The 11,083-nt window shown below is 49.8% G+C and overlaps 1 protein-coding gene across 3 annotated transcripts; it reads right to left on the bottom strand.

Moving 5' to 3' along the window:
* Window positions 1–4,857: 4,857 nt before the first annotated feature.
* LOC133906968 (UDP-glycosyltransferase 86A1-like) lies at window positions 4,858–8,696 on the bottom strand. 3 transcript variants are annotated; one of them, XM_062348937.1, is made up of 2 exons: window positions 8,057–8,696; window positions 4,858–6,000 (listed from the first exon to the last, which is right to left on the bottom strand). In XM_062348937.1, exons 1-2 carry the CDS (start codon window positions 8,625–8,627, stop codon window positions 5,096–5,098), a joined length of 1,476 nt encoding a protein of 491 aa, XP_062204921.1. In that variant the 5' UTR covers window positions 8,628–8,696; the 3' UTR covers window positions 4,858–5,095. The 3 variants fall into 3 exon arrangements, with proteins under 3 accessions (XP_062204921.1, XP_062204918.1, XP_062204920.1); XM_062348934.1 differs by lacking the exon at window positions 8,057–8,696 and adding an exon at window positions 6,141–7,576; XM_062348936.1 differs by lacking the exon at window positions 8,057–8,696 and adding an exon at window positions 6,235–7,563.
* Between the last annotated feature and the right edge of the window lie 2,387 nt (window positions 8,697–11,083).

Raw genomic sequence — 11,083 nt, 5'->3', positions numbered from 1 at the left:
GGAGGTGCCTTTGAATTGCTCATCTACAGATACCAAGTACGTTTTAGCCTTTTTCGAGGTTGGGATTGCTCCCCTTATAGCTTCTGAGATCGAGTTTCTCATAATTTTTAGTGACACGCGATTGGACCGCTCTCACTTCTCACAAAGTGCATCATAAGTTTTATTCAGTTCATCATAATTCTCCATGCCAATGGCAGGAGCAGTGGGAGCGTCAATCCTGAGTGCATAGTCAAGGTCCAAAACTCCAAGGGCAATGGTCACCTTAGCTTTTCAAGCGGGAAAGTTATTCCCTGTAAGTTGCTCTATGCTGTCAATTGTAGCGGCAACAGAGAAAGCGTTAAGAGCTGAAGAGAAAAATTGGGCCGAATTAAAAATTATCATAAAGAAATAAATTGCACAAAAATAACCCTATGTTGGTCTAATTAAAATCATGCCAAAAATAAAACTCCAATCCGCATCACTTTTGGGCACAAAACGGAAAAGAATTTGAATGAACACATAAAATGTCGCATAATCACAGTCAACTTTGGTTAGAAAGCAATTATGAATGCACATAATATTGAGTGTAAAATTCTTCGTAAACATATTCCCATTGGTTACAATTCGTCTAGAGAATTAATCATAATTTTGTGCATTAATCATTATTAATTTTGGGCCATAATCCAGTTCATAAATGAATAAAAGCATTAGATAACCATTGGAAATTATAAAAAATGGAAAAGCCCAAAGACTTAAAAGAAAAGTTGCCCAACCGGCCTATTCAGCCGCTCGGCCCACGCGACACACGCGCGCGCGCCTGGCCCATAGCGCGGCGCAAGCCCAGCCACCCGAGCCCGCGTGATCCCGGTTGCTCATCTCAATCCAATGGTTGTCCGACGATTTCACCTAGGATAAAACACTACCGGCTGAAATCCCTAACCCTAATCCCCATCCCTCTCGATCTCCTCTAAGAAAAATGCGCGGCTAGGAGAGGAGCCATAGCGGTGGTCGTGCGAGTGAGAGCTCCAGCGAGGCAATCCAGCTGAAGATAGAGACAGAGAGGAGAGTGCAAGAGATGAGCAGAGCATGAGGTGGCGGTGCCATGGGTCGGCTCACCGGAGCATGCGTGCGACAATGTTTGCGCGTGGCTTCGTCGAGCCGGTCTTTGGTGGTCTCGTGAAAACGCCATGCGCACGCGGCGAAGGGGGAACGTGCACTAGCGAAACTATGACGCACGCAAGGAGACGGTCGAGTCGGAGGATTCGCACGCGATCCACACCGAGAAGATGGATCTGCTGGTGGGAAGGATTCCGACAGGTCTCCATCGCAACATAAGGTACTCCCTTCTACTTTTGTTCTAGGGTTCATGGGTTGGGGATGAGGGGATTTGGGGATTTTATTTAGGATTTGCATTAGAGTTTCCCTAATTCCCCTCCTTCTTAATGCTACTAGAGCTCAATTCGGTACAAAACATGTCGATTTGCCCCCAAACCAACCCCAAAAACACACAAGAACACATATATATGCATAAAATATATCTAATTCGAGCCTTAATTTTCATCAATTAAACCTTAACTTGAACATCACTGGGTCAGAACAATCGGGTCCAAAGGAAAAAAGACTTAAACCGGGAACAACTAGAGCTAATTGATCACCAATTAACATAATTAAGCCTAATTGTTTATGAATTGGCGTCATCCAAACATGATTAAGCCTAATTGGGGGTCTGATTAGGGCTAATTAGGCTTTGATACCAATGTTGAATTTAATTGTGCCTTAATTAACATGATCATTAGCACTAATATCAAACACCACCTTAAACGGAAGCATATACACATACCAGTGTTCGGAGATGCCATCTAGAGTTGATCGATGAGGAGGTGTAGTCGTAGCCGCCGTGGTGAAGCACCTCAGTGAAGTCACGACAGCATCGGCGGCCTTTGCTCTACTGCAGCGCACCCTTTAGATCGGTCTAGGATTTTGATATGTTAAGTGTGTGTTAGCTGCGTGAGACATCGATCCCTCACAAGCCCCGACATTCCCCTTTATATTGTGGCATGTGTGGAGCGGGACCGCAACCAATGTTGGTTGCGCCTCCGATCAGGGCGCTAAGGTGGGGACGGCTCCCCTTTATCTCTCGATCCCATTCTGTTAGAGAACGTTAGCACGAGTCAAGATCAATTCCAACAGATCATGTTTACAGCAAAGCTTGGATTTGCATCTTATTTCTTGCGAAGTAAAGCAAAAAGAAATCAACAGCATTTTTGCAAAATAATGTTAAGCCCTGCCTTAAAGGTCTTTCTACTGTTTTGTCCGTCCTCATGAATGTAGCATTCACTAGGTAACCAAATCAAAACAGTATAGAAGTGATAGCCAAACCAGATTGGTAGCACACAAGAAAATCGGCTCAAGAAGTTCTTCTAAGGCCTGCAGTTCATTTTTCTCCTCAGTCCCAAAAGATCCATCTTTAACATCCAGTATTACATAAACTACAGAGAATGCAATGCTAAAATCATATTTCAAGTATGACTATGAAGAATGGTCATAACCAGTGCACTCCAGAATACCTCTTTCTGACTGTGTACTGAATTAGTAGAGTGCTGCAACTGACAGCACGGTACTCTACATTGCAACCTGGATAATCTCCAACCCCCCCCCCCCCCACACACACACACAATAACAAGTCAACAAAATTGGTGGTACGAATTTGAAATCTGTAAACATCAAAAAGACATAAAAAGATCGCAAAAGCAAGGGCATATCCAGCTCACCCAACAAATTTCCACTACGCCTTGTAACCCGGAATCCACCAGATGTCAGCCATGGTTCTAGCCATCGAAATTTTGATGAGCTCAACTGAATGCTACAAGCCTGCATACAGCCTTCCTTCCGAACTGCCTGGTGGCGTCCGTGCCAAATGCGAGGCCTTATACGATGAAACACCTGTGTAGGTTCAACTATGAGACTGTGTTACAGCGATGTCCTACGAATGCTTATCTCCTGCTGTCCGGCAGTGAAGGGCAGCCAAGCCCACACAGTAGCGCTGGCCTGAGGGAGGGGCGAATTCAATGTAGGGATGTTCAGTTGAACTTCGCAGTATTTTGGAGATTAAACTGGTATTAGTAATCCAGCACGGAGAAAAAAACCGCAAGCCACGAGAAATTGGATACGTTGGCGAATCCATCCGAGATGAAATCAATCCGAATCAGTCAGTTTCGTCAGGCTGCTGTTTTGGGGAGGCACGGAAGGCGACAGCTACGAGAGAAGAACTCGACGCGGCGTGCCTCGGTGGACGGATGGAGATGCGTTTGGCAGCGCGGTCGGGCGAGCAGCGCTCGTGTGATGATGACGGGAGAGGGAGGAGGGTTTGACGGCGCGGCTGCCGGCGGCAGGCTGGCGTGGTGATTCTGGGGACGAAGAACAAAGGCGGATGCTGCACGTCAGACGCCTGAAATCGGTGTTTTTTTATTGGACGAAGGTCAGCCGTTCATTTGCGATCGCCGTCTGCCTCCCGCCGTATCCGGTGGCAGGTCTCATGTTACATTAACTATCGTGTTCTAGCACTAGCCCATCCAACAGTCATCTGTCCAACAGTCACGCCCACCTCCTCCGCTGACAGGCATACCGTCTGCCAACATCTCTCTAAGTCTGGAGATGAAAAAACTATTGGAGAAAGCCTCACCCTCAACCCCACCGGCACGCTGCTCTTTGTTGCCGGAGCAACATCGGTCGTTTTCAATCACCTAAAATTTAAGAAGCGTGAAGAACAAATCGGAAAAGATTTTAAAAGCTTGACCCTGTGGCTGCCAATAATTACAAATATGCTATAATACAACTATAAAAATAATATTGTCGTTAAATTCTTTTTAAAAAGAGAAAATTATACCGTGACACTAAAATGGTTCAAATTTAGAGAAACCTTCTCAAACCCTTTATCAACCGTATGACAACTGCTGCAACGCTACTAGGGTGCCAAGCGTCGATTAACATTTGGCGGTGGCGAGCAGGCATCATTATTGATTGAGTTCATTGAGGGGTCACTGTAGCTGATGGTGTTGAACTTGATTGAACTAATACGACAGGAATCCTTAGCCTAATTGCAGAACACTATAATCAATGTGGAATTAGATGGTATAATCTTGATTTGGGGATGCCATTAGTGAAATCTCGATGCTCAGGGAAGAATCGTGACAGGGATTAGTACAGTTGGTGTAGCTCCTTAGCGTTGATGATGCAATGACGTCAAGGGCGCACTTTGGCAACATGTCGACGTCAGTGACAACTTTCGGGTTATGACAGCGTAGGATCGGTTTAGTGTTTGATATTTGGTGAGGGTAACCACACGAGCAAGGATGATCTTATCATGGGGGGCTAGTTCCTCTTTATATATGGCGATGTGCGGTTTGGGACCAAAACCAATTTTTGGTTTTCACCTCTGATCAAGACGCGTAGGTAGTTAGGACTTAATTAGGCTAGTTAGCGCGCCATTTGCCCAAAGATCAAAACTAACATATGGCTCTTTTTTTTCAAATGTTATGGCTAGTTTGTTGCAGGGGAAGAGAACCTGAAATGGTGAGGGAGACAACCCGAACTTCTTGCTTTGGGTCCCGCCGCCCCGTAGCTCCCTGTTTTTCTCATTTTTTCTCTCTTGCGCCGAGTCCGTGCATGGGAACATGAAGAGACCTAGCCGAGATGAAGGGATGACCAGGAAAATTATGCCATTCTGAAAAAAAATGATAGAAAATTCATTTCTTTCAATATTTTGGAAATTCAACTCTATGTTTTTTAGGCGAAATTCAACTTTTTGTTACCATGATATTATGCAAATTAAAAAGAACATCTGGACATTCACATCATGCACAGCAGAGCACTTGAAACTTCAGCCAACAGAACCACGTCTTGACCTACGTACATAAATATCAAGCATTCGCAACAGTGGCCGACCGTACACCGGTACACGGTAGGCATACTCCAGTCGAGCCAGTTTGTGTGTGTGTGGTAGTACGTACCCACTTCGAGTCTACGCAACATGATACAAATTACAAGCGACAACACGTCGATACGCAGCGCACGTCCAAGAACGTGTCGCGGGCACCCGCCGGATAGGCCGGTCGGCTCAATGGCCGCCGCACCGGCGCTTCAGCTCGTCGACAAATTCGTCGAAGTTGCGCCGCGACGAGCCGCCGGGCGCCACGGCGGCCTCGAGCGTGCCCCTCAGCTTCCTCACCTGCTCCCGGAGCTTCACGCCCTCCTCTCCGCCCATCACGCCCTCGATCCGCGCCCTCACCTCGTCGGCGCGCACCGCGCCGCGGTCCCCGACGGACACGCCGGCGCCCCACTCCCGCGCGACGAGACGCCGGTTGGTGAGCTGGTCGGTGAGCAGCGGGAAGCACAGCATGGGCACGCCCGCCCACACGCTCTCCAGGATGGAGTTCCAGCCGCAGTGCGTCAGGAACCCGCCCACGGCGGCGTGGGTGAGCACCTCCACCTGGCAGCACCACTGCACCACAATCCCACGCCCCGCCGCGGCCGCCAAAAACCCCTCCGGCAGAGGGTCCGGGTCGTCGGAGCTCACGATGTCCGGCCGCAGCACCCACAGGAATCTCGCGCCGCTGGCCAGCACGCCGCCCGCGATCTCGTGCAGCTCCTGCTTCGTCACATGCGCGTAGCTGCCGAAGGAGATGTACAGCACGGACCCCGCAGGCTGCGCGTCCAGCCAGCGGGAGCAGTCCGACTCCGCCCACATGGAGGTGGCCACGGCGCTGCGCGCGAAGCCCGCCGGGAAGATGGGGCCCACGGCGTAGAAGGGCTTCTCGGCGCGGAGGGCGGCGATGGTCGACGGCTCCAGCTCCTCCACGGTGTTGCAGAGGATGTAGTCGGCGCCGCGGGCCTCCTCGAACGACTTGAAGATGATGCGGTGCACGACGGAGGTGGTGTCCGTCTCCTGCAGGTACGACATGAGCTCGCACGGCTCGATCGCCGGCACGCCTGGGATGTACGTGATCGTGTCCTTGCGAGGCTCTGCGGCACAAACATTCCAAGATGATTTCGTAAAGATTAGAGATTGTGTGAGAGCTGGCACACGGTGAGAAATGTGAAACTACTTGTATAAGCGAGCGCTTGTATAATCTTTGTCGTCGAAATGGCTTTGAGATTCATACTGGAGTGGGATCCATCCTCCAGAAGACCACAATGAACAGCACTCGATCATTTTGTCACGATCGAGACGGCACGGTAACACGCATGCTGAATTACCGTTGCATCTAAAGTGGCCGTTCTGGGCGAGCAGGTCGACGTGGTAGTACAGGTTGAAGATGAGCGCGGGCTCCGTCCAGAACGACACGCACGCGATGCCGAGCTTCCTGGCCAGCGTCGCGGCCCACACGAAGAACGTGTCGGCGACGAGGAGCGTCGTGTCCGGGTCCACGACGACGCGGCGGAGCAGCTGCTCCACGTGCGCCGACATCTCGTGGAGCAGAGCGCCCATAAACTCGTCGTGGCGCAGCGACCGGTCGAACCCCACAGGGAGCCCGTCGCTCACCAGCTCGTACGCCACGTCGTCCAGCTCCCCGGCCGCCGACGCGGCGCGTGCGGACGCAAAGACGTCGTACCCGTCCGGGTCGACGCCCAGCGCGCGCGCCGTCTGGTCGTGCACGTCCTCCGTGCTGACGAAGGTGACGGCGAAGCCCCGCGCCGCGAGCCGAAGCGCCAGGTGCACCACCGGGATGATGTGGCCCTGCAGCGGGTACGCCACCACCACCGCGTGCGGCTTGCCGCCACCGCCGCCGCCGCGGCCCGTTGCTACGCCGCCGGCCTCTTGCACCATGTCTAGCTACTTTTAGCTCACTGATTCCTGAGCCTCTCTGATCAGGTGGTCCGTGTAGTGGATAAACTGAGCAGCAATCAGTTCGCTAATGACACCGTGACTGAGTCTGTGACCATGCGCGAGGAAAAGAGAGGTAGGGAGAGGAGGAAAGGAGACGGGATAGGATGTGGTGGGTCCCGCGACCTCTACTATAAATTACTGCTTGCAGGAGCGCTAGTACCTCGCCTGCTTCCTCTCCCTCTTTCCTCCACTTGCCCGAAAAATTGATGTGGATCGCTATAGATAGCTGACGTGGCAACTGTTGAAGCTGCCCTTACCAGAAGGAAAGAAGTGGCTATGAATTGGCTGAAGCAAGCGATCCAACGGTCAGGAATAGCAACATGGAGGTTTAAGTGAATCTTAGTCGACCGAAGATCAGGCAACCCCAAACTACTTCAGGAGTACTTGCATAGCAGAGTTGGAATGACCAATGAACGCTAAATAACTTATCATTGCCTCTTCTAAGCACCTTCTCAAACACATTTTTGCATTCTAGATTCTTTAAACTTAAGCTGAAGTTCCCCAAACAACCATCTAATCTCCAATGACTGGCCAAGTCAACGTTTCAGTCTCGTACCGGGTAAGGACGGACCGACAGTGAGATGACAGCAGGCGCATCTGCACCAGTCGTGGGCCTCCTGCTGCACGGCTCCCTGCGATCCTGTCCACCGGAGAAAGCGACGGCCCATTTGGAAAGCCATGGTGAAAACGGGAGTCTCGTGTCTCCCGCTCATTGGCGGCCTGGGAGCCGCTTTCGTCGTGCGTTTCGGCTGAGTGCGGCGTGAGGTTTATTTAAGCAAATTTTATAGAACTCGTTTAGAACGATGTTTGTAATATTTTTATTTATTTTGTGATTTAATAGTTATGTTAAAGAGAAGAAAGTATAAATATATATCATCATAAAGAAGAGGGTTTTCGTAAGATAATATCATATATGGAGGGCCCTTTGGGTTGGTAACTAGATTAAATGGCCACAAAACTTTGACTAAAATTATCCTGAGCTAAGAAAATTAGCCAACTAATTTTAGTTAAACTTTTTAAAAAAAAATTGCTCCTATGACAAGTGGGCTGAAAGCTAAAAAGTTAATTATGTAAGCTGAAGTTATGACAGCAACACAATACTGACTACCAAAATTATGAAGTTAATTTAAGATATGTACGGCAGAGAAGGAGAGATCGACGAGGTGATAGTGCTGCTACTATTTAATTTACCTTCGCATTTGAAGTGGCCGTGCTTGGTGAGCAGGTCCATGTGGTAGTACAGGGAGAAGATGAGCGCAGGCTCCGTCCAGAACGACACGTACGGGACGCCGAGCTTCCGCGCCAGCGTCGCGGGCCACACGAAGAAGGTGTCGACGACGAGGCACGTCGTGGCCGGGTCGGCGACGACGCGGCGGAGCAGCTCTTCGACGTGTGCCGGGAGCACGTGCAGGACGCCCTCCATGTACTGGTCGTGGTTCAGCGACCGGTCGAAGCCCAGCGGGAAGCCGTCGCTTATCAGCTCGTACCGCACGTCCAGCTCTTGGTCCTCGGAGGATGACGACGACGACGCGAGCGCGCCGGCGAAGATGTCGTACCCGACGGGGTGGACGCCGAGGGCGCGCGTCGTCTGGTGGTGCACGGACTCTGTGTTGACGAACGTGACCGCGAAGCCGCGCTCGGCCAGCCGCAGCGCCAGGTGCACCGCCGGGATGACGTGCCCCTGCAGCGGGAACGGGATCACCACGGCGTGCGGCCTGGCGCGGCTGCCAGCGCCGTTCGTTGCCACGGCCTCTCGCCCCATGTATTACGCTAGCTCTTTCTCTCTATCTGGTGTGTGTGAGCTGTGTGGAGAATGCAAGCGCAGCCGCTGCCTGCAGATCTGAGCGGCGGGCCGATATACAGGGGCGCGAGGGTTGAATGATTGCATGCACAGTACGTACGTGTCAGCGTCTCTCTCCGCGATGATTGGAGAGGGGATCGTCATCGACAGACCAGCGACAGACCGGTGCATCTGACGGTGTGGAATCTAGCACGGGAAGCACCGTGGGTCTTCCCTCTCGTACAACGTAGTAATATCTATAGTTAGGTTGGGCTACATATCGTGGTAGCAGATGGCGCAGAGGAGACGAGACTGTAAATTAGGTTAGGCAACAGGTTATGCAGGCACCGATAAACAAAAAGTAGAAAAGTTGTGGCAGAAAGGCGCATTGGTGGGCACGAGAGACGCCGGCAAGCAACGATTATGAAGGCGTAGGGGTGCGACGTCTGAACTCTGAAGCTGTGATTGGGTTAGGGGGGGCAAGTGCTGCAACGACGAATGGTTGGGGGGAAGAAGACCGACTAGGACGCGCGTGGGTGGTCACACGGCACGGCTTGTTAGCTACCTTAAAAAAAATCCTCGACGATACATTTTTTTGGGGAATCCTTTATCTCAATTGTGTCTTTCTAGGTGGATGAATACTCAATTTTTTATTTGCTCGATCTGCTCAACTATTCGTGTTTGTTGCAGGCCCTTTCTTCTTCGTCATCTCTCTGGCGAGGATTTTAGGTTTGGGGTTGAGTTTTACTGACGATATTTTATATTTTGGAATTAGGGGTTTATCAGAGGTAGACGAGCTTAGAGAGAAGCCGTAGCGGCAGGGCGACTTGGTGGTGGTGACAGGATTGGGGCAGGGGCATCGGAATGAGATGGATTCGTATGGCGGTAGTAGATCTGGTGGGAATGGTGGTAGAGATTCTCAGTATAGAGAAGGAAGAAATGTGTGATTGTTAGATCAAAAGATGAATCGGATCTAAAATTCGAGTGTTTAGATAAGGAAGAAATGTGTGGATTGTTAGACCAAAATTTGAGTGTTTTAGATCTAAAAACACTAGAATGGGCTATAGACAACCCACTCTTTTTACATCCCATCCTCCACTGTTCTTGAGGCAAAGCGAATACAGTATATTCATAGGAGCAAAACCATACCATTATGTACCATGTGGACGTGGTATTAACAATGCCCTCAACAATCCTTTTATGGATTAATTGCCCATAACATATGATACACTGTGGTAAGTGTCGTCATCGCATCATCGACCCCTTAATAATCAGCTAAATCAGTCGTGCGTTAATTCCTGTTAGGCGTGATGGCCGGTCTGTTTTGCTGTGAGGCTCTGCGACAAGCTACGTTTGCCCAAATTTACTAGATCTTAGGGCCTGTTTGTTTCCAGCTGTTTCTGGCTTCTGCTTCTGTTAGAAGCCCAGAAACCAGAAGTCAGAACAAACAGGTTTGTTGAGAAATGGTTTCTGGAGAAGCCAGAAGCTGCTTCTGAGGAAAATGAACTAGATGCTGAGAAGCTCGCTGAGAGTGGCTTTTCTGAGAAGTTAAATACTGAGAAGTCAAAAATTTATTGTAGAAGCCAACAACCTATTTCCAAAAGCAGATTTTTAGAAAAGTCAAAAGCACAGTTTTTCAGAAAAACTAAAAATAGAAACTCAAACAAACAGGTCCTTAATCACATGAGATCTTGCAAATACCTCAGTCACCTCAATTTAAAATATGGTGAGCTAAGAATGGGCGTGAAGCACCGATAACTATTTATAAATCTATGTTAGTACAACTTAATTAATTAGTTAATTAGAATAACTAGTTAGTTAATTGAGTTAAATTAAAATGGGGACATCGCGAAAAGGTACCGAAGCATTGACGTAGAACTGGATGGAGCTTGAAGCGCGCTGCCGCGAGTGTTTTTCGTCGACGACGACGTTGGCAGCGACGACCACGGTGTTTTGGATGGTTGTGGATGGAGATCGAGTGGGCGGCCGGAGCGGGATGGCACCGTATCAAATATCGCGGTGGTCCGACGCGAGCCCGGCATCATTTGTTTTCGTTTGCCTAGCGTAGACCGCACGAGTGTTTTGCCGTCTAGTGGACAGGCGATGCTGCAGCGGAGAATTTCGTGCGAGATGGGTCTCCGGTCTCTTCGCATCCACTGCAGCTTTCGGAGGACTTCTGTTCTGGCCGACTATGCAGCGCAAGGCGAGCAGTGCTAGTCCAAGGATTGCTACAAACGCCATATATATGGTCCGTTGAAATGCCAGAATTATCTAGGTGAATTTGAGTGCCTTTTGAAATTCTTGTGTATTCCTTTGAGATTGTGTTTCAAACAATCTGAATAGACCAGATGTGAGAATATTGGGGAACAAAATCATCTCTCGTAACCGAGGGATAACCGCTACCTGGTGGTGAAATAACAAACAGCTCAAATTGTATG

Source organism: Phragmites australis, chromosome 24 (assembly GCF_958298935.1).
Source record: "Phragmites australis chromosome 24, lpPhrAust1.1, whole genome shotgun sequence".
NCBI lineage: Eukaryota > Viridiplantae > Streptophyta > Magnoliopsida > Poales > Poaceae > Phragmites > Phragmites australis.
Note: the sequence above shows the minus strand (reverse complement) of the source record. Positions and strands in the feature narration are given on the sequence as shown.